Source organism: Pogoniulus pusillus, chromosome 9 (genome assembly GCF_015220805.1).
Source record: "Pogoniulus pusillus isolate bPogPus1 chromosome 9, bPogPus1.pri, whole genome shotgun sequence".
Classification (NCBI taxonomy): domain Eukaryota; kingdom Metazoa; phylum Chordata; class Aves; order Piciformes; family Lybiidae; genus Pogoniulus; species Pogoniulus pusillus.
In genome coordinates this window covers 7,700,836-7,724,219 of record NC_087272.1, presented here as the reverse complement: position 1 = coordinate 7,724,219, position 23,384 = coordinate 7,700,836, and the positions used below count along the sequence as shown (strand labels likewise).

The following is a 23,384-nucleotide window of genomic DNA, read 5'->3' as shown; positions in this document are numbered from 1 at the left end:
AACATACATACACAGCAGTTAGTTTCATGAAAGATGTTGCTTTAAAAAAAACCCAAAAGGTGAATTTAGAAAACTTAAAATAAAGAAGGACACAAATATCCTCCTCCTCTCAGTCCCTGGCAAAGACCTCGTGTATTTGTTGATTACTACATGGGAAAGCAGAACTTTTGTGAAACACACTAACACTGGAGGAAGGTTTAACTCATGAAATTTACATACATGGTTTTCCTCCAGGCAATGTTGAGCTTGGTGCACAATAATATTTGTGCTTTAAGGCAGGCAGCTTTGCAGGTTGGAGTTATACTTATGCCTGGATAATTAATTTGCTGATCGAGTTTAAGGCCACCATTGCACTCTCAAATGAATCCAAAGAGAAGCACACCAGCTTTTCATCAAGTGCTTCAAGCCAGAGTGCCAGGCAGGTGTATCAACGAAGTAACAGTTGTTAACGGCTCAAAAAAGTAAGACACAAGCTATGAAGAACAGAAGCCAGACTTTACAGGGGTCCTCAAACTTTTTAAACAGGGGGACGGTTCACAGTCCCTCAGACACTGGCGGGGGCAGGACTACAGTTTGGTTCCAGTCCAGTAGTATCAGGGGCAGGACTACAGTTTGGTTTCAGCCCAGTAGTGTCAGGGGCAGGACTATAGTTTGGTTCCAGCCCAGCAGTGTCAGGGGCAGGACTATAGTTTGGTTCCAGCCCAGTAGTGTCAGGGCAGGACTATAGTTTGGTTCCAGCCCAGTAGTGTCAGGGCAGGACTATAGTTTGGTTCCAGCCCAGTAGTGTCAGGGGCAGGACTATAGTTTGGTTCCAGCCCAGTAGTGTCAGGGCAGGGCTATAGTTTGGTTCCAGCCCAGCAGTGTCAGGGGCAGGACTATAGCTTGGTTCCAGCCCAGTAGTGTCAGGGCAGGACTATAGTTTGGTTCCAGCCCAGTAGTGTCATGGGCAGGTCTATAGTTTGGTTCCAGCCCAGTAGTGTCAGGGGCAGGACTATAGATTGGTTCCAGCCCAGTAGTGTCAGGGCAGGACTATAGTTTGGTTCCAGCCCAGTAGTGTCAGGGCAGGACTATAGTTTGGTTCCAGCCCAGTAGTGTCAGGGGCAGGACTATAGTTTGGTTCCAGCCCAGTAGTGTCAGAGCAGGACTATAGCTTGGTTCCAGCCCAGTAGCGTCAGAGCCGGACTACAGTTTGGTTCCAGCCCAGCCCCGGCGGTGCTTGGAGGCTGCGGAGGTCGGCGAGCGGATTAAGTGGCAGAAGGGGCTGCTTGGTTTCCCGCCCAAGCCCCGGCGGCGGTGGGTTCTGTAAATACCGGCGGGCCGGACTGAGGACCCTGGGGGGCCGTAGTTTGAGGAGCCCTGCTTTAGAAAGACAGCACGCTAAAACTCCTAGTTACTGCACAAAAAAAAGTACCATTGATTTTAAATGCCTTTGCAGATCTGCTCCGTAAGAACCTTCACGCCAAGCTTTTCTCAGGCAGCTTTTCAGCCCAGAAAAATCAGACCCGGTGGTGATCACTCAAATATTTTCCTTTTTCTTATCCAAACATCTTAGTCATAAATCATCGAGTGTCAGATAAACGACATCAAAACTACGAGTACTTTTCTTGATATCGACTATTACTGGTCCTCACCGCTAAACACCTCAACGAGGAGTTCCCAGTCAAGCCTCCTTCACAACACAGAGCTGAGAGCGAAGTGGGGCAGAGACCACCATCCCGGCCGGGAGACTGGGCGGGAAGGGAACAAACAGCTGGGGCTGCCAGGGCTGCGCAGAGCGCGCCGAGACGGGCCGCGCTCGACCGCGAAGGACCTCTGGAACTACCCCTGAGCCGCCGTACACCCTCCAACTGCCCTCACGTAGCTGCTGCTGCTGCCCCTGCACGGTAACCGCCGCAGGACGCAGTCCCCTCAGCAGGACGCAGTCCCCTCAGCAGGACGCAGTCCCCTCAGCAGGACGCAGTCCCCTCAGCAGGACGCAGTCCCCTCAGCAGGACGCAGTCCCCTCAGCAGGACGCAGTCCCCTCAGCAGGACGCAGTCCCCTCAGCAGGACGCAGCCCCCTCAGCAGGACGCAGCCCCCTCAGCAGGACGCAGCCCCCTCAGCAGGACGCAGTCCCAGCACGCCCAAGCCAACAGCCGACCGCCAACTACCACTTACCCCGCCCCTCCCGCGGCGCTCTCCCGGCTCGGCTCGGCTGGTCTCGCTTCCGCTGGGCTGCCTCCGCCCCGACTCTGCCCCTTCCTGCGCCAGGCTCCGCCCAAGCCCTCTCACTTCATCCTGCCCACAGCACAGGGCGGGCGCTCGGAACTGCCGCCTCAGAGCGCTGGTTGCGTGGGGAACCGGCGTGGCAGCGGACTCGGCTCTGAGTGGTGAGGGGGAGCTGCCCGCGTCCCCTCGCACGTTCTCCTCTCTTCCTTCACTTCTCCGGTAGCGGAGCCGTGAGTGGCTCTGTGCTGGGCTGTGGGAAGAGATATTTTGGGAGGAAGCAGAAGAGAGTCCACAGATAGGCACACTGTCGGCGGACGTTGTCCTCTGTTCCAGAGTGAGGTGAGAGTTGAGTCTGCTTGCGGTGAGGGCAGGGCCTCAGCCGGGCGGGAAGGCGGCCGCCTCGGCCCTGTGGGTGCTGAAGCCCTCTGGAGAGACAAATTCCTTCTGGGCGTGTGGGCACGGCCAACGCCGTGGCCTTGAGGAAATCAATGCAGGGTAGTAAGGGGCGGGGGAGGGTCCCTGGAGGCGTTTTGGGCTCTGTATGCGTGGAGCCTGTGGCGCTTCTCTGCAGCTCTTGGAGGCAGCGCGTCTGGCGGGTCTCTTACCTAGGGACACTGAGCCCAGCCCGCTGTCTGCGGGGCAGCGCTGGGGTGTCGCGTTGCGGTTGAGCGCAGATGGCCTCGGTTGTTAGCGCTGGGATGACACGGGGGGGTTCAGCTCCTTGGCCGCAGGAACTGGCTCCGGGCGCGGTTCCGTAAAGAAGGCGGCACTGGCCCCGAGTAAGCACAGCAATTGGGAGTAAGCAGACTGAGCGAATAGAGGTGATGCCTGTGTAAGACAGGGCATATAACTTTAAACCACATTATAGAGTATAGATGGTGGCAGTTTATTCTCTAGAGGATTTTGTTGTAGAAGTCTGACTTTGAGATGATAGGGCCTTGTCCATATTAAAGGAAATGGCAGGGAGCCATTGGTAGTAAGTGTGTTGCAAAGGATGAGGTTGTGGTTTTCATCTGCCACGTTCAGGAGTTCAGCTCTAACTGAAGTTTGATTCTGCACTGAGAAATTGCCAAGGAGGTGGTATCCAGGGAATTTGTAAACCTGGTAAAGTTTGGAAGATGTTGAATTAGGGAAAAGTAACAATAATAATAGCCATATATTAAATCTACTAGTGACCTAAACCAGTGAGCAGTGTCATCTGTTTAAACAGCATCTGCAGGTCCATTTTTGCAGGATATTGAGGCTTGGTAGTGGTTAACAAATCTCTATTGTGTAGTTACGACTGCTGCATTTGCTTGAATAAATGGTTTTTTAAAGGCATGAGAACAAAAACATTCTGTAGAAAGGTAAGGCAGATATAAGAGGGACTTCCAGCAGAGCTCTAGTATGAAAAGGACACATAGTGGAGAGACAGGTTGCAAAAGGGGAATGTAGAAATAATTCTCCAGAATGTGGGGGTGATGCTAGGAAAGCCAAAGTTAAGCTAGAATTGAAACTAAAGTGATGTCAGTGTAATGAGGTGCTGTTTATCAGGAGAAGGATTTACAAGGGCAGTGTTGTGGTGCTGCTGGGTGGGCCAAGGACAGCAGGCACAGAGGGTCAGATAGTCAATGTGTTGTTTGCCTCAAACTTCACCAGTAAGGTCTTTTGGGCCTTTTGCTGGCAGGCAGGCTTAAAGGAGAGGAGGAGCTACAAGTTATGGAAGTGGATTGAGGCAGAGACAGTTCATCTGACAAGTCTATGGACCCAGGGACTGCTCTCAGGTGTGCTTAGTGCTGACAGTGTCTTCACAGAGCTATTCTTTGTCATCTTTGAAAGACCATGAGATTGCAGGAGATGCCTGTACACTGGAGAAAGGCAAATCTTACATTCATCATTCGTAAATAAGCAAAGTCTGTCACTGATGCTAGTTTAGTAAAGAAGAGAGAAAATCCCAAGGAAGAGAACTGTCTGGGAAGGGGGGAAAGTGAATTGATTTTTACAGTGGAAAATTGAATTAATTACCAATAAACACAGTACAGTGTATTGGAGGGAATTTTGTGCTACTCATTTGTATTACTGGGTTTTAAGTTAACTTCTAGAGATGTTGGAGGCAGCTGAAAAGGATGTGTGAAAGTCCATTTAATCATTAGTGTCAGTGAAAAAGTATTGCTGAGTTGAGAGAGAATGGGTTTTGATAGCAGCATTGCAATATAAACATTTCTCAGGAAAACACCTTCAGTTGTACACCTGTCTCAGAAAATAATAGAAACAGATGAAAACACAACCAAATCTCAAAATGTAGTGCAAGTAGATTTGTGTGACTGAAGGTGATGATAAGTAAGGTAATGCATGTGCAGGTGTGCAAAATAACAAGTGGCAAATAAATGAAAGGCAAGGGGCTCTTACACCCTGTAAATCTAGCAAGTCCATTCAATTGAAAGACCACATTCTACATAGTGCTCAATTAACATTGCATGTATTTGGCCAAAGACAGTAGTTTGCTAAGGAAATGAGAGACTCAAAGAATTCTTGGATGTTCTAAGAGTAACAACCCACTAAATAACTTTCCTCCTTCCCCACAAAATTAAACTACTTTGAATAGCCTATATTAGGAAGTTATTCCATGATTGTTGGACTAGATGACTTTTAAAGATTCCTTCCAACCCAAAGTGTCCTCTTGATCATATGATTGTCCATTGTAGGATTGTTAGTATTATCTCAGATGCTTTGGAGAGTTTTGTTACCTTGGTCTTGTCTGTCTGTCATCAATTAGTGAAGAGGTGTCAGAGACCTAAACTGAGGAAGGTGCTTTTAGGGTGAGGCTAATGGGTTAACGCTTAGTTGCAGCAGGGAGCTCTTGAGTGCCTGCTCCACAAATTATCTGCTTGTTCCACTGAGTTACTGCTTTGTGCAAAACCAGTTCTGCTCAGGGTTGGAGACTACAGCACAGCCTTTTAATCTCACAGCTGTGTTAGCAAACTGCTACACAAAAGGTTGTAACAGACACTCTCATTTCCTATTTGTTTTTCCTACACAACTTTTGAATTATTTTCTTTACAAAGATTTGACTTCAAGGAAGTCAAGGAGTGCTCTAGTGCAGGAAAACCTTTGACATCATCCTTAAAGCACTACTGTTTTTCTCCAGGGCTGTCAAATTACGTGGTGAATTCACCACCAAAGAGGCAGTTTATGAATGAAACCATGAATTAATGTAGTTGTATCTTAGGTGTGTAAGTATCAAACCACTGTTCTAATCTGTAAACATCTGGAAAAAGTCCACTACCAAAAGCAATAATAAATCAGTTGTGGTACAGTAAGGAGAGCATGCTTAGCAATTTAATTTTTTTCAGCTGATGCTGCTTGTTAAGGCAGCTATTGATGTGTTTATCTTTCCATTAAATATAATTACCTTCTTTAATTGACAGAGTTTAAACATTTGAAAATATATGCCTAAACTGAGCATATTTGATCTCTTTAATAAGCCTAGCTCCCTGCTTTCTCATGAGAAGTTTACTGTCATATGCTATACTTGCAGTAGCTTATGACATTGTAATTTACTATTGAGAATAGAGAAAGAATTGCCCCAGTTTCATATGCTAATAGAGGAATAAATGCAGAGAGCTCTTCTGAAATTTGGATTTTTAACAGTTCCTTTACAGTAGAGAGCTTTTCAAAAAGCTAGAGTTCTTGCACATGCTCTCTACAGACATCCTGAACTGGCTGCTAATGACTGTTGAGGCCACCTGTGCCATACATACACAAGTTTATATTCCTAGAATAAGCCTCAGAAAAGAAAGGATTTTCTTTGAGAGAATTATTCAAAGTTTCCAAAGTAAATGTTTTATACTGCTTTCAATCAACATAGAGTTTAGCAGAGAACTAATTTAAAATTATATCATGGTCCTGAAACTTGGAAGACATGTTCATAGAAATGGGGCAATTAGCCTACCCACAGAACTCAAGAGCAGCCTGAAAATGTGTGAGGTAGATGCACAAAAAAAGAGGGCCTGTGATTTCCATGTGCATTGAATTCACTTTCTGTAAATGTTAGAGACTGAATTGTCTGGATGGGGCTTGCACTGCAGTCTCTGCATGATCAGTCAAAAAGCAGAGTAACTGGCTCATAGTACTTACTTGCAGAAGTTCTGTGGCCACCAGAAAATGATTTGACAACTAGCAAAGATTAAGGAAGAGGGAAGAGGCTCTTGAAGAGGATTCTTAACTCTCTGCTGGGTCCATTGATAAAATCCTTATGAAGTCTGCTGTGTGTCAAACTCCTTGATGATCTCAGTCAAGCGATTCTCTGGTGTCTTGTGAAAGCTCAGCATGGAATAAAGGTTCCTGGAGACTTCTAGGCAAGTGTTGAGGGAGCAGGCTGCTACTGCTGGTGTTTTGGCCAGAGAGGTAAAAGTTCGCTGTCTTGAATATCAAAAGGGAATTCATCAGACAAAACCTTGGAAGCTCCAGCTGAAAAAGCTGTCTAGGCAGTACATTTGAGCAAAAGTGATGAAAGGCTTTCCAAGAATGTCTTCTAGATTACTGCATGAAAAGAACTCATGTCCCAATGTGTTTCAAATGAGACTTGACAAGATTATTAACAATAGCCCTTCTCATATATTTTTGGAAAAGAGCAGGAAACTTTGCTTCCCATGTCTTTACTTGTTAATTACTGACTAAGTTAGAGAGCTGTCTGTCTTTATAGGGAGAATTTTTGATGTCAATATTGTGGGAGCTTTTGTTCTAGAAATCAGTAGAAGACTTCCAAGTGCAGGAATGTATTGCTATGAAGTAAACGTAAATCTATTTTTTAATTCATTCTAATATTTTCCTCACTTTATTCCATTTACATTGAATCTGTGATGTCTTGAAACTCTAGATAGTTGTTATGTTACACGAAAACCTATGCTGTCACAAGGAGACTTGGATAAACCACAGTCAGGGTTACAATGGATGGTATTTTATATATATGTATCAAATAATGTTTGTTGGTTTATATCTCTTACATTGCATGTTGTAATGAGCTGTTCTTTCTCAGAAATTTCAAAGGTTAAGTTTTGTACAAGTAAGATTTTGTTGTTGTTGCTGTTCTTCAGTGAGCAATTAGACAGAAATTACTGTGTGTGCAAGTGGTGTTAAGGAAAAGGGTTGTGATTGCTTTCCTTGAAGTTTACAGTTATTCTGCATGGTTTTTGATGATCTCTATGTATGGAATGTCAAGAATATGGAATATTTGTTTCATTCATGTAAGTATGATGAGTGTAGTTTCTGAACATCAGATCACGAAAGAACAAATTTGATACCATTTCAGATGTTAAGCCAAATTTGAGTTCTGTACCTCCAAATTTCACAGTCATCTTCTAATGGTGATACTTAATTCACGTATCATCATTGCTGTGATTTAATACTATTTCATTTTACACAGAAAAAGACTCTGTGATATAATTACTCACATGCTGTTTGACATAGGCTCAATACTAACAAAGTTGTCATTATGGGTTTTGGTTTTGTTTTTTTCTCCTCTTCCAAAGACTCCACTATGGCTGCTACAGTGAACTTGGAGCTTGATCCCATTTTTCTGAAAGCCTTGGGCTTCTTGCATTCGAAGAGTAAGGACTCTGCTGAAAAGCTGAAAGCACTTCTTGATGAGTCTTTGGCCAGAGGAACTGACTCAAGCTACCGTCCATCTCAGAAGGTATTGCTATTAGAGAGCATGGGTCATTTATATGCCTTTTCAAAGCTCCTGCTACTCTAGTTTGTCTTTTATAGCTAAAAAGTTAAAAGATAACAAGAAATTGAAGGAAAAGTAATTAATTGAATGATCACTTTCAACATTGTCTTTTTATGCAACACAATCTCTTTACCTTGTAGGTGTACCAAGAACTGTAAAAGAGATATTCAACACTGTATTGCAAATGTTTGACTTTGTAATAGTACTTCCTGTATTCACTTTTGCAACAGTTTTGGTGTTTCTGTTTGTAAGCTGTCTAACATGCTGAATAATGTGAACCCAACATGTATTTCTCCAGTTACAGATAAAAGATATTTAAAATGCAGATTATTTTTCCACAGATAAATGTTTGACTGTGTTGGTCTGATTTAAGCTTCCCAGAGACTCAAAATGGCTAAAGAATAATAGAATAATAGGATGCCTTCCCCTCTCCTCCCCTTTTGAAAGAAAGGAATTAGATGTAGAGAGGAAAAGGGATAAAACACTCAAGGAATAGTCTTGCTTGGATTTGGAAGTGAAAAGAAAAACTTTAACAATAAATAAAAGATATTTAAGGTAGGGGAGTTACAAGGAGGTATAGGGAAGGGAAACAAGATACAAAAATATATATACAACCAGATTGATGGCAATGGATGGAGGTAGATCCAGGAAGTGGTGGGCCCACCATGTGGTAGGATGGCTGCATGGCACAGCAGGAGCAAGGGTGCTGAGTGCTGCTGGCAGGCAGGGAAGGCAAAGAGAGCAAGAGAAACAGGAAGTTCCTCTATTTTTATAGGGGATATAGACAGAAAGTGGGAATGGGCTAACCACTACACCTGAGGTCAGGCTCAGACCACGCCAAGGAGGGTTAACCCATTACATCAACGAAAGAAACTATTTATTGACAGAGCTGGATCTATTTTCTTGCAATTCAGTTGAAGAAGTCATACGAGTGTGGAAAGCACCAGGTGGTTCAGTGGTTTGCAGGCTGAAACCATTGCCATCCAATGGACAAACTTTATTTTTCATCTGCTGAAAATCATTATGCACCTACTACAGAGATTATTGAATCTGAGATTGGCATATAGAAATGACCAGCTGGGGGCATCCTCAAATTGCTGCATATTGCCATATGGATAATGAGATAGTATTCTCTAGGATACCTAGAAGTTGGTCTGGTATGTTCTAATGATGATCTCTATGATGATACATTAATAATACTTCATTTTTTCATGTGCATGGGTCTGAGTAACTAAAAGGCACTAATGCTGCTACAGCATACATCATGCTTGAACTGTGTGGTCTAACTCCTTTCTATTCCAATGGTTAGCTCTCTGAAACATGCATTGCAGTTTTATCTAAGACAAGGCTAAAAAGTCTCAGGTGCCCTCACTGTCAAACATCAGAGAAGTGATGGTTTGTGATTTAAAGAGGAAGCAAGGAGCCAAAGAGTAGTGCAAAGAGGCTTGGGAAGCCAAGTAAGTACAGCTTGGCTGGTAGTCAACTGACCTTGGATGAGACTAAGGCTCAGACCAGGAAAAGAAGTCTTTTGTTCTCCTCTTTCCAGTGTGTCTCCAGTATCAGCTGGACTAAAAAAGTCAAAAATGGAAAAAAAGTACAAGAATTCCTCTCCTTTCATTCTCAGTCTGCAGGATTAATTTGTGGTTGATCATGAAATCCAAAAACAAAGTAAGGAGTATAAGATTACTGAAGAAATCCATTTCTGAGTGGATGCAATAGAAAGTGAGCAGACTTGTGAGGAGAGGGAAAAGCTCAGGGCTCAGGATTGTCTGACTTATACAGCAGAGAATGACTCCCTTAGCAAACTGGGATGCGTATTGAGGTGATTGATCACTCATTTACAAATGTGCTTGCTTATTTTCTATTGCTGACACTAATGCATCATTAACAAGCTCTTTTGATATCTGATGATCTAAATGTATTCATTTGATAGGTGAATATGGACTGAGACTAAGTGGAGGTCAGTATTTTTCTCCACGAGAGAATGAATTATTGATATTTGGTGACATCAGATGTCAACATCTGTTTTCAGCTTTCACTGAATTTTGTTCTCTGAACCATCTGAAAAATTGTCTTCATTATGTCTTTGAATTTTAAAAGCAGAATGATTTTCTTGGTTTAATGTTTCAAAGAAGATATGACTTTGGAAAAGGAGCACCTTTTCCTTTGGCAGATGGGTGATAAGGGGAGGTTTTAATAATTGACTGCTGCTTGAACACACTAACTTGACTGTGAAATTATCTAAGGAATTCTTCAACAAAAAAAGTGTGTGTTTATATAGAGAGAGATGATCAATGCTGTATAACATGTTATTTGCCTGTTAATTGTATAACTAATTTCAAACTAGGAAATAAATCAATTAGGGATTATCTTAAATTTTTGTTTCTTGTTTTTAGGAAGTAGAGCAACCAAAAGTATCTGTTACCAAACCTATTTCCAGTAAGCAAGAGCCTAAAGCTTCCTCTAGTTTACCTTCTGGCAACAACAATGGCAAGCCCACTGCATCAGAAAAGGTGAAAAAAGAAGCAGAAAAGAGATCTGATAAAGTAAGTCTTCTTTATTTTCTAGTAACTTGGTTAGTGAACTTGGTGATGTTTTTAGATACACAGCTTAAACACAAGACATTTTAAGTCAGATTGTGCACAGTCTGTGAACTTGCATTATCCAATCCTGCTGCCATTTAAGCAATGCAACAGAAATCTTGTTGAAATAGTCCTGTGTCTGTTTTCCCTGCTGATTGCAGGGGATTTGGAGTAAAGGACCTCTAAAGCTTAACTTTCAATCCAAACCATTATGTGCGTGTTTTAAATATCCTGATAATAAGAAGTTATTGAAATGTGACAAGCTGTAATGTGGGATTCCCAAAGCCTTTTCAAGGACGTTGAGATGAGGTACAAAAAGTGGACTTCAGCTTCCAGTTGATAAATAATTTGAAGAAAATCTGTATCCAGGGAAAAAATGTTGTGTATGCAAAGTGCACCTTCTTACACTGTGACCCTAATTGTTCCAGTCATTTTCTCATTTTAATGATATCCATCAGCTTTCTGCATTTTCACATTCTCTGTGTGTGGCTGCATAATAGATAAAAGGAGATACTACTGAAGCAGCTGATACAACAAAGAAGCCCAGAGTAGAGAAGCAAGAGGCTCGTTCTTCTCCTATTACGGTTCAGACAAGCAAAGATCTATCCATGCCTGATTTATCCAGCTTTGAGGAAACCAGTGCTGACGACTTTGCTATGGAAATGGGATTAGCCTGCGTTGTTTGCAGGTAAGTCAACGTTGCTTTGGGGCAATTTGTGTGGTCACCTCTTTTTTTGTGTGTCTTGTATAGAGTTAATGCTTCCTGTAGTTTTTATTCTGGAATAAAGGGCCACAAAGCTGGTGAGGGGCCTGGAGCACAAATCCTATGAGGAGAGGTTGAGGGAGCCGGGCCTGTTTAGCCTGGAGAAGAGGAGGCTCAGGGGTGATCTTATTACTGTCTACAACTACCTAATGGGGCATTGTAGCCAGGTCGGGGGTGGCCTCTTCTCCCAGGCAACCAGCAATAGAACAAGGGGACACAGTCTCAAGTTGTGCCAGGGTAGGTATAGGCTGGATATTAGGAAGAAATTCTTCACAGAGAGAGTGATTTCCCATTGGAATGGGCTGCCCAGGGAGGTGGTGGAGGCACCGTCCCTGGGGGTCTTCAAGAAAAGCCTGGCTGAGGCACTTAGTGCCATGGTCTAGTTGATTGGTTAGGGCTGGGTGCTAGGTTGGACTGGCTGATCTTGGAGGTCTCTTCCAACCTGGTTGATTCTATGATTCTAATTTGCTTAAGCACATACTCCAGATGAATAATACATTTAAGCATCCTTCGTGATTATGAATGGTTTATTGAAAATAGAACTTGTAGTGAGAGAACCAACTTTTCTTCTTCAGGACTAAAACTGGATATGATGCAAAACTTACCATGACAAATACTGATCTTATAATTATCAGAAAACAAGATAAAACGTTAATGGCTAATGATAAGCATTCTTTAAAAATCAGTTCTCTTCTGAAAACATTTTTAGGTGGCATTATTAGGAGTTCTGCATGTATTGCTCTTCTTTTTGCAATCATTTGACAATTTAACGTACAGCCATGGTTTTTCAGCTAACAGTAAATATCTCACAATCAAGAGGGTCTTTTTTTACTTTTCAGTAAGAACTCTTAAAATTAGTTCTTAGTAACATTCTGTGATTGTTTGGGTGTTCCCTGCCCCCCCCCACAGTTTGGAAATCATCCAGACTAGACTCAGCCGGCTCTGGAAATTGAATGAAGGTTATTATTTACAGCTTAGCACAGTATACACACAGGTATTTGCAATATATACAGCTACAGACAGATATATACGAGTTAAAAGGTAATGCAGAAAAACAGCACTCCTCCCAGAAACCTGAGTCCCCAGGAGGGGGTCCCAACCGCCCTTCCACCTTCTCCAACCCTTCTCTACCCTACCCCAGATGTTGCCTTGTGCCCAAGGAAGAATGGAGGGTTGGCCAGGGGGGTTAGGAAGCAGGTGGATCAATCAGAGAGACAGCAGGTTAAGGTTAGAGAGAGAGCAATGCAGCCCACAGCCCAGACAGTGAGCGACTCCCTTATCTATGTTTTGATTCTTGCTCTTATACATCTGAGCAAGCCTACGACTGAAGTAGACATTGCCATTGTTTTCTTCTCACAGCCTGTGATCTAAATCTTCTCACCAAAACATTCTAGCTTCAAACTAGCACACATTCCACTAACAAAACATTAGTGTTAATAGGCATGAAAATTGTGTTTTTAAATATCCACTCTGATATCAAATTACTTGAATTTGGATTTGCTTTTACAGGTGATTTATATTATTGTAAGTCCCCACTGCTGCTAAAAGAAATAGTTTGACTCTCCTATTTGTACCTCTTTACCTATCTTGTTTGGGGATTGTATTGACCACACAGGTTTGTGATCCTAATTGGCTTCTGTATCAGCTCATATTTGGGTTTTTCAGTAGGCTTAGGTTTCAGTGAGCTTAGTGAGTATAAACGCTTTTGCTGGCACATGTGTGGGTGCAGGTATGTAGAGCCAGGACAGAGGTGAAAGCTTTTTCTCTAGGTTTTTCTCTTGGAAGGTTTTGGTAGCAGTATGTGTTTTAGCTCAGCCTAAATCAGTTGGGAAAATTTCATCAGTTATTTCCCTGGTTATTCTTGTTGTGCAAATAAGGAGATGTCTCCAGTCCATGGAGGATAAATTGTACTAGCTAATTATACTGTTAACCCATCGTGGACTCATGAGATTTTTGTCACATTATTCCCCTGTCTTAGCTCAAATGTTCAGTTTCTTACTATTGACATTGAAAGAGGGAAGACAGGTAAATCGTTTGAAGTCTGAAATATTTATTTTGATTTTATCTTTCTTCCTGCAAATCCTGTTAATTGACTTGTCTCTAAAGCAGTAAAGCCTCGTTCAGCAGTATGTCAAAAAGCTACTAAAACCAATATGGTATTAATTTATTAGCAGGAGAGGATAAATAAAAGCTCTTTGTTTAGACAATCTTGGCTGATGTGGATTGGAAATTTTGCATATTCCCAGGAAGAAAAAGAAAACCAAACACATATTGGCACAATGAGAAATGCCTGCAAAGTAAAGAAAACCACAACTACCGTGCCCAGCATGGCCAAGACTTTGCTTTGAAGAGCATGGGCCAGATATATGGCTCCATTGGCTGTTCCACCTGGCTGCTAAAGGTGTTGCTACTAGCTAATTGTGATCGTAAATTCATAGTGCTCCTGCAAAAGATGCATCTATCCCTGCTAACTAAAATAGTTGTCATTGAGCTGATACTAGAGGGAGGAAGAACAGGGAAAGAAGCAGCCTGTTAGAGGTAGGATGACAAGTTGGCCAGTGCTCAGCATTTGATTTCATTTTAAGTAAAGCCTGCTGGACCTGATGCCCCTGTAGTTCTCAGTCTCCAGCTTACACTGGATAGATTGTTTTTCAGAGTACTTGCGCTTCAAACAACTCACTGGTTAGACAGAATTCCATCATCTGCTGCACAGCTTTTAACATGTGACCTTTTACAGGGTTAGCTATCTTGAGCCAAAACAATAATATCCCAGTACATACAAAGTGTCAAAGCACTGGATATGCTGTAAACTGAAATATGAATGGTGTTTAGAAAGTGACATCTTTTAATACCTCAAATCAATTATTTAATCAATTGTGACTGAAAACTTCATATCCACTTGCAGTGTAGAAGGGATTTATAGCCAGAGGGTTTGTTTTCACTGCTTAAGAAGACAAGTTAGCAAGAACCCCACTTTGAATTCACAAACTGAGTATTAACTATTCCTCTTTTATAGATGTAAAGCCTAAAACAGAGACATTAAATGTTTCTTTTAAGATTTGCCAAGTGTCAAATGTATTTTGTAGTGATTAGGAGTATTGAGCATTGATGCCTGTGGTGTTTTTCTTCTTGCTCTTTTATAGCAAGTTAGGCATAAAGAGAAGAGAGTATTAACATAACTTCATCCTCTCCAGTACCTGCAGGTCTTACAAAACCAAGACTCACCAGTTATATGTCTCTCAATTGAGAAGAAATACTACATGCAGTTTGCAGATGTGAACTCTGTCTCTCAAAAACAAAACAAAACGAATTTTTAAAAGCCTGGTTTTGAAAGAACAATCTTTTATGAATACTTTTTGTTTTCTGAAGGTAAAAATTTACCAGGTTTGTTTCTCAGTTATGTGATTTAAAAATAACTGTTCTAACTTGATTTTGGGCATGAAGAGTTCATGCTTTTTTATTCAGTCTGGGATTGTTCTTTATCAATTTAAAATATCCTTTCCCTTGAGACGTGGGGTTGAGACATCAATACTTTGTTCTGACCCAGTTTATTTAGGAATAACAAACAAAACAGCATCTAAAATAATGGCCCTTGGAATTTTAGAAAGATTTCTCTCTCTATTTCTAAATATCCAATTTAAAAGGGAAATATTTCTTAGATAGTGTTCTAGCATCCATATGGAAAATACCTTCAGACTTCATTTTGCTGTTATATAAAGAAATAAGGCATTACCTTTCCCCACCCATCTACAAATAGAGTTTCCATGGTTACCTGGGTACCTGCTTCTTGGGGATATGAGCAAAAGCAGCTTAGCAATTAAATAGCCTGATTTGACATCTGAAAAAAGAAATCATTAGGAAAATGGTATTTGACTAATTCATAGACATCCTCCCAGTCCTGTGTATATCACTAATTTGTCATTTATACAGCATGATTACTTTCACCAGAGGCCCACACAATATTAAGACCTCATCACCAGCTTACATGTTTGCTTCAAAGCAGGACTGCACAGTTAATCCTTTCTATTCCATCTTTCCATGATTCTGGTATTATCTCAAATTCCAAGTGTCTGTTTGTGTAGCAGGGACCAAAATGATAGCCAGTAAAGGAGTATATAGCTTGGATGGTGATGCTTTTAAATCTTGTAGCAGGAAGCACATTGAGTCATTGAAAAGTTATTTGTTCCCAAATTGTATTGCTCTACAGCTTGCAGCAAAATTATCCAAGTGTAGACTAGGTCCTCGTATGTTAGCATGATGGTGAAGTCCTAATTGCTGCATGCTGAAGTAGTCTAATGAGTGAAATCCTAATTGGTAGACACTGAATTACCCATAACATAAAATGCCCAGCTGAAGCAAAACAGGTAAGACTTGCTCTTCTAATAAAAAGGTCAAACAGGGAAATCAAGTGTCATATTCACCTGTTTAATAGTACAGAAGTTTCAGGTTTTCTTTTTTTAAATAAATGGCCACCAGGAAAAAAAAATATAAAATATTTGTAGGGAAGAGCTCATACAAGAAGAAAAGGAATGGATTTCATGTGCTACAGGTAGAAAATATATGTGCGAGCAAAAATATTTCTAGTTTTTATCTCAAACCTTGCAAAATGTGCAACAATTGGATAATCCTTTAAATGCCTTCTCCTGTAAGCTGTTCTTAACTATTTGCTCTGCAGGCAAATGACAGTTATTTCTGGGAATCAGCTAGTGGAGTGTCAGGAGTGCCATAATCTCTATCACCAGGATTGCCATAAACCTCAGGTGACAGACAAGGAAGTGAATGATCCTCGGCTTGTGTGGTATTGTGCCCGCTGTACCAGGCAGATGAAGAGAATGGTAGGAGTTGTTTTTTTGTCTTGTATGAGCACTGTTTGAATACAGCTATTGCTAATACGTCAGAGTATTTTGTGGGCTGGCTGCAGAAATCTCTGGAAGCATGTTGGAGAACTATTTTTCTCAGCAGTGCTTCTCTTGCTGCTGCATTCATTTGTTGTTTTTTTGTAATGTAGTGTGTCAAATAGTATTTTAAAATATGCTGCTTAAAGCTTTTCCAAAAGCAGAAGCTGAGTGAAGAAGAGTGAAATAGGATTATTTCCTTCCTGTAAGCATCAGTCACTTTCTTATTTCAGGTGATACTCATTTTTTTAGTGTAAGTCTACCAAATAGCCCTGCAGTGTTAGTTTTCTTCTCATGAATAGTTGTTTTCCTGTAAGACAAGACTGCAAATTTCAGTTCAGACCTGAAGTGCTGAGTGTTCTCAGGCTTGACAATAAGCAGAAGGTAGCATGTTCCAGGATTGATTGATCTGCATGTTAATTTCTTGACTAAACAGACTAATCATTCCTGATCTCACTCATCTTATTGAGAGAAACAAACATCAGAGTAAGAAAGCCTCTCAGATGTGTTAAAATTAACCATTACTATGCAGGACTCTAGTTCAGAGCCTCTTATACAGCAGAAAATGTGTGATGTTTTTCACCTGTTCTGTAACTTAGCACATTATTATCTCTTGAAATGGCTCTACTAAGATACAAGAGAAGAAAGCAATGTGGCCTAGGAGTTATCACCACTGACTGAAATACATGATTATTCTGATGACCATCAGGCTTCTTGAAGTCAGAAGTGTTTGCCCAAGGTCAATCACTACTTAGGACAACCATTGCAGACATTCAGTGTTTGCCTTCAATATGCCCTTTCCTGGTTTTCTTTCTGCACAATTCCTACCATTTTACCTTGCAGCCTACATCCCAGTACTGCTGGATTATGTCCCTGTCTGCCTCAAGTTCACCTGTCCTTGCCATGTTTCTGTGGAGGCCTGGTGCTTTCCTGTTCCCTAAGTGGCAACACTTCTGCTCTTTCCACACTGAAACAGCAAATCCTATCCAGTATGTTTTTGGCTGGACCTTGTCCCCAGTACCATACTCAGCACTGTCTCTATGTCCCCCATTACCTTGTTCTGTAGGCTCCATTCAGCTTGAAATTATAAAGGCTACATTTGAAAACTGTTTGCTCGTGCAAACAGTGTCAAAACAATCAATAATGTGTGACTTGTGAGTGATTTGGGTTTTTTCCCTTCCACTTCTACAGGCTCAGAAAACACAAAAACCACCTCAAAAAACAGCTCCTGCAGTGGTTTCAGTTGCACCAGCTGTGAAGGATCCATTGGTCAAGAAGCCAGAAATTAAGTTAAAACCTGAGACCCCACCAACTTTTCTAGCATTCAAGAGAACAGAAGTCAAGGTAATGCAGCTTACATTTTCCCAGAGGAAGAGTTTACATTTCCCTGCATAGCTTTCCATTTTTCATTTAGAGCCGTGAATGGAATAGGCAGCTCTGCTATATGTAGAGCTTAGTGACATTGCAGTAACCACTAAAAGGTTAGCAGAGGGGTTGGGAGAATTGCTTCCACTGTAGGTCCTTAAACCATCCAATTCTTGATTGTTTTTATGTTGCAAGGGAGAGGACAGAATTTACATATGTTTTTCAATTATAGTCTATAAAAGGATAAATCCTCATAAATGTCAATTTGCAGCCCATAAAGGCAGCATATTGTGGGCTGTCCACTTGCAGCCCATAAAGCCAATTGTATTGTGGGCTGCCTCAGAAGAACATGACCAACAAGTCAAGGGAAGTAATTCTTTTCCTCTGCTCTCGTGAGACCCCACCTAGAGCTGTGCTCAGCTCTAGAGCCCTCAGTGTAAGACAGACATAGACCTTCTTGAACAGGTCTACAGGAGGGCCATGAAGATGATCAGAGGGCTAGAGCACCTGTCCTATATGGACAGACTGAAAGAGTTAGGATTATTTAGCCTGGAGAAGACTCCAGGAAGACCTGACAGTGACCTTTCAGTACTTAAAGGGGACCTACAGGAAAGATGGGGAGGGAGGGACCCTTTGTTAGGGAGCAGAGTGGTAGGAACTGGAGTAACAGTTTTAAATTGGAAGAGAGTAGATTTAGATTAGGTATTATTAAGAAATTCTTTACTGGATGACAATGGCACACTGGAACAGGTTGTCCAGATAAGCTGTGGATGCCCCTGCTCTGAAAGGCATCAGGCCAGGTTGGATGAGGCTTTGAGCACCCTGATCTAGTGGAAGGTGTCCCTGCCCATGACAAAAGGGTTGGAACTAGATGATCTTTAAGGTCTTTTCCAAACCATTCTATAATTCTAAGAATCCTGTAAAAGATAGGACTTGTGCTCTGTGGTCAAGTAACATGCATATTTAGATAGAAGGTTTTTCCTTATGGTAATAGTGGGCTTGCCTGTGCTGGGTTAATAGTTGCCCTTCATGATCTTGAGCACTTTTGCAGCCTAAACAGTTGTGCATGGTTCTGATTCTATAGTAGGGAAACTTCATCTGACTCTGTGAGATCTAGTTTATGAGGCTGCTGCTTCCTATACATGTTGCTGACTATTTTTGTGTCTCCAAGGTATTTAATAAATATTGTCACAAGTTGGTTAAAGGTGGTAAACTAGAAGCAGCATAGTAAATAACACAGTCATCTAACAGAAGATGACCCTTGGAAAACACATCTTAACTCGGAATCAAAGCAATTATTATCTGTGTGCTCAAAGTTGTTTGCCATCTCACTGCCTGGATGCAAACTGTGAATAATAATAATGGCTACTGCTCAAGCTTTTGCAGTTAGGAATAGATTTTTTTCACCTCAGCAGTTATTGGTGTGCCTAAGTGGGTTATAAAGAGTGAGGTTAAATTTCATCAATCATCCATATAGTTTAGAAACTGCCCAGATACATTATAGAAGGAGTATTACTTCAACAGAGAGCTTTAATTTCTGTTCTGCCTCTGCCTTTTGCTATAATTCTGGTTTAATAATTCAATGTGTGTATTAACCCTATCTCAAAACAAGACATTACAGGGTTAAGGTGGGGGAAGGGAACTACTTTTAATATATATAGCACTTTGCAGGCAAGGAAAACTTGGTTTGCAGGTTTGTCTCTTGCGGTACTCAACTGGGGAGACTACAGGAAAGCAAAACAGTGACTTTTTTTTTCTTCATTTTTTTTATCTTCCCTTCTTTTCCCCTTTTTTTTCCTCCTTTTTTTCCCTCCTTTTTAAAATTTTATCTGTGAACCAAGAGGTTCATAGCTGACCAAGGTAAGAACCAGGGGGAGGAAAGGAAAAAGTTTATACACTGCTACTTTGACCCAAAGAATATAATGAAATGCAATGCTTGCTCACTGTCTGAGCACCTGTCCTCTTGTTAAGAAGTGGCACCAGATAACTACAATAAACACAAAAAGAAAGGTGATGGCTTGCCACCCTTTTTTGGACTTGAGAAATTTCAGCTTTTTGTAATTACTTCATTTAACCATCTTTCAGAGATTACAATGTCATGTGGTAGCCTGCTAGCTGAATAGAAAAGTGGAAGAAAAAGTGATACTGGTTTTCTGTGGCCAGGAAACTAAAGGTCAGCTGCTCTGGGTGTCCTTTCTTGTTAACATTTTCTTGTTCATACTTTTAACTGTAGTGACTAGTAATAAAATACTGTTCACTGGGTGCTCCTGGGGAAAGCCCAGGTATACCAGTTCGATCTATTCCTGCCATGTTACACAAATAGATGCTACTGTAACAAGAATGCTTTCTTTATTTTAGACTTCAGCAACAATTTCGGGGAACTCAGCCAGTACAAGTGTTTCCTCTTCAGCAACCAGTGGCCTTACAGGATGGGCTGCTTTCGCAGCCAAGACCTCCTCTGCCAATCCATCAACTGCCAAACTGGGATCAGCAGCACAGAACTCCAGTGGGAAACCTGCAGCTTCTTCAAATAACCAGAAACCCGTGGGTTTGTCAGGGCTGGCAACTTCCAAAACAGGACTAGCTTCAAAAGTAGCTTCTGCCAATAACAGCACAAATCCCGTTCAGCTGAAGCCTCCTCCGCCTCTGACACTGGGGAAGACCACGCTCAGCCGTTCAGTGAGCAGTGACAATGTGAGCAAAGTAGGGCTTCCTAGTCCCAGCAGTGCTGTCCCGAGCACCAGCAGCCAGGTGAGCAGTGGGAATGGCAACAGTGGGGCTGCAGGTAGCAGTGGGGGCAGTGCAAGCAAAACCACGTCGGATACTGGTAATCAGTCAGCCTCTCTAAAAGGTCCAACTTCTCAGGAATCTCAGCTCAATGCTATGAAAAGGTTACAAATGGTCAAGAAGAAGGCTGCTCAAAAGAAACTCAAGAAGTAGTATGGCTGCCTGCTATTCTTTTGGCTGTATTCTGTGAAACAGCAGCACTGGTCTTTTTTTTTTTTAAAGCAAGTCCAGCCATTAAATCAGGGAAACCCAAAACCTGTGTTATGAAGGAGGTTAACCTTTGATAATCCTAGCATTCCTTCAGACCTTGGAAATCTCTCAATTGAGTATGTTGGAAGAAATCAATATTAGGTGCTCTTGAATCTTAGCTCAAAGGACCGAAACTTGAAATTGTAGAAGTTGGGTATTTTGGAATAGATAAAACCCAACAAATTTATGTGGACACTTAATAAATTGGACTTACTGAAACTGTCATTCTTAAATGTTGCTAATAAAAATACTATCAATCTGGGAAATCATTGATGCTTTTCTTTTACCCCATTTTCCAATGCTTAAAATGCCTCATCTGTTCAGAGTTGTCTGTATTGTGCAGAGGTAACAATTGTTATCTCACCTTTATGCAGATCCTTAGGGGAAAAAAGTATCTTTCTTTTAAACAATTAGAAGAATTAACAGTTAAACAACATATTCTGTTTAAAGTGAGAATTTTAGGTGGCCTATTTTGTTGAGAATGGATCATTTTGTTGTTGTCATTCACTGAGGGAGAACAAAAGAGCTTTGGCAGAAGATAAATTGCCCATGGAGAACACCTGTAGGTACAGGTCTCCACTTACACTCTGCACCCCAGTCACATCTGGATTGAGCTCTGTTGTTCAGTCAGTGTTCAATCCACCTCACTGTCCACTCATCTAACTCACACTTCCTAAGCTTACCTTTTGAGGATGGTATGGGGAGACTGTCAAAAGACTTGCTGAAGCTGAGGTAGACATGTGCACAGCCAGTATTACTGTTATAGAAGTCTGTCACATCAGTTTAAGTGTGATTTCCTCTTCAGGAATCCATGCTGACTGCTGATCATCCTTCCTGCACGTGCTTAGAGATAACCTCCACAATGAGCTAGCTGTTCCATCACCTTTCCAGAGATGGAGGTGAGCTTGGCTGTCCTGTACTGGGTCCTCCTCCTTGCCCTTTTTGAAGGACTGGAATGACACTGGCTTACCTCCAGTCCTCAAACACCTCTCCTGTTCTCTGTGGCCTTCCAAAAATGAAGAGCTGCTTAGCAATAACATTGGGCAGCTCCCTCAGCACTTGTGTGTGCATCCCTTGGGGCCGCATGGATTTCTGGATGTCTAACTTGCCTGTGGTCTCTAACCCAATCTTCCTTGACCAAGGGAGTCTGTCTTTCTCCAGGCTTTCTCTTAACTTCAGGGATTGGGATTCCTGAGGTCTGATTTTTTTTTAGTGAAGACTGAAGCAAGGCATTCATTAACTTCCCCCTTCTCTGTATTCTCCATCACCAGGGCATCCACCTCATTTGACAGCAAGCTGATGTTTGCCCTAGTCTTCCTTTTGCTACCAATGTACTTGAAGAAGCCCTTGTTGTGTTCAACATCCTTTACTAGATGTCTTTAACCTTCTATGTGAAGTGTTGACTCTAGTACAACCTGTTCCTGCAGGAAGGTTCAAGGTGCTAGCTGCCTCTTGCCTCTGAGTATATATCTAGTTTTACTTTCAAGAGTTCAGGTGCCACATCTGAGGTGAACAAAGGCAGGAAAAATTGACCTTTGTTTATAAACTGTGATCACAGGTGCCAATTAAAGTACCTGAGACCTGACTGAAGTGTACCCTGATCTTTTTACAGCTGTAACTGGCATGGGCTGACTGTAGGTTGTCTCCTATTTGCTTAAAGTAACTTATGCAATACTTTTTTGGCACATCTGTCTCTTCCCTCCAATAAGGCCAAGTTTAGCTGCATTTACTGACATCCCTGTGTTTGCAATATCTGCAATACAGCTACAATTGGTATTGTCACAACTCTTCCACTGTAACTTTCCCAGCTTCCTAAATGAATTATAAAGACTCCTTCTGTTGGTATAAAAATGTCAGTTAGGATTGTAATTCTTCCAGGTATTATTTCAGGAAGGTCTTTTAAATCAAGTGTTTAGCATGAATATGTAAGATAGGCAGTGCTTTCTGCTTTGAAGTTATAGTTAGGATGGAATTAACAATTGTGTTTTCAGGAGGGGAATCTGTTCTACAGAAACGCTTGACTGGATTTGCATGTCAGGTTGGGGAATCTAGTGTAGGGCAGGAAGGAGGAAGGCCATTGTATTTTGAGAAACATACCTTGTATTTAGAAAAAAATAACTGGAATATAATGCTACAGTGCTGGGTGGCTCAAAGGCTGTGCAGGAGACTGGAAAGACACAAGCTTATACCACTGTGATACATAGAAGGTCAATCTGTTTATTGAACTGATACTTATAAAGTGGATTCGATACATACGTGCGTAATTCTCATTGGCTTCGCTAACCACATTTCACTTGTTCCCAGGGCTGACCAGTCTGCCCCACTTCAAGGCCCCCTTGCACAGCTCAGCCACAGGTAGCAGCCAACTCTCTCAGCTTCTCTTCTAGCCTCCCCAAGGCCACCTCACTGCAGCTGTGCTTCTTATCAGAGTGACCTTAGCCTTACTCTACCTATTCTCCTTATTTCTTGGACTGTTCAGTTCTACTCAGTCCTGCTCAAAGCCTGGGACTACAATGTCTTTTTCCTATCTCCAAGCCAAATTGCTCTGCAGCTTGCTATACAAATAGCTACTTGACTTCCCTGATCCATTTTATAAACTGATACGGGTACATTTTGCTTCCACTTAAATATGATGTTTTTTCACAGATCCCCAAATTCTGATCCCCTTAGTAAAGTGAAATTACAGGTTACTTTGGTTCTAGGAGTAGTTTTTCTGGCCACGTGGCAATATCTGCATCTTGGGAGGAAAGATCTAACACCAAGTTCTCAACTTTGTTGTAGTAACACAAGCTTGTATCTGTAAAAACTCTTGACAGAGCTTTGAC

The 23,384-nt window shown here is 41.8% G+C and overlaps 2 protein-coding genes across 4 annotated transcripts in view; one reads left to right on the top strand and one right to left on the bottom strand.

The window, feature by feature from the left end:
- GSTCD (glutathione S-transferase C-terminal domain containing) overlaps window positions 1-2,214 on the bottom strand; it is a 72,011-nt gene extending 69,797 nt beyond the window's left edge. For all 3 annotated transcript variants that reach the window (XR_010303314.1, XR_010303315.1, XM_064148445.1), the window contains exon 1: window positions 2,158-2,214. The gene's annotated coding sequence lies outside the window, so the exon portion shown is untranslated. The remainder of the gene's footprint in view (window positions 1-2,157) is intronic.
- Window positions 2,215-2,296: 82 nt separating this feature from the next.
- Window positions 2,297-20,825, top strand: INTS12 (integrator complex subunit 12). Its single transcript, XM_064148437.1, has 7 exons — window positions 2,297-2,547; window positions 7,719-7,882; window positions 10,315-10,464; window positions 11,001-11,188; window positions 15,939-16,098; window positions 17,350-17,502; window positions 19,882-20,825. The coding sequence occupies exons 2-7, from the start codon at window positions 7,727-7,729 to the stop codon at window positions 20,461-20,463; spliced, it is 1,389 nt and encodes a 462-aa protein (XP_064004507.1). The 5' UTR covers window positions 2,297-2,547; window positions 7,719-7,726; the 3' UTR covers window positions 20,464-20,825.
- Window positions 20,826-23,384: the final 2,559 nt, after the last annotated feature.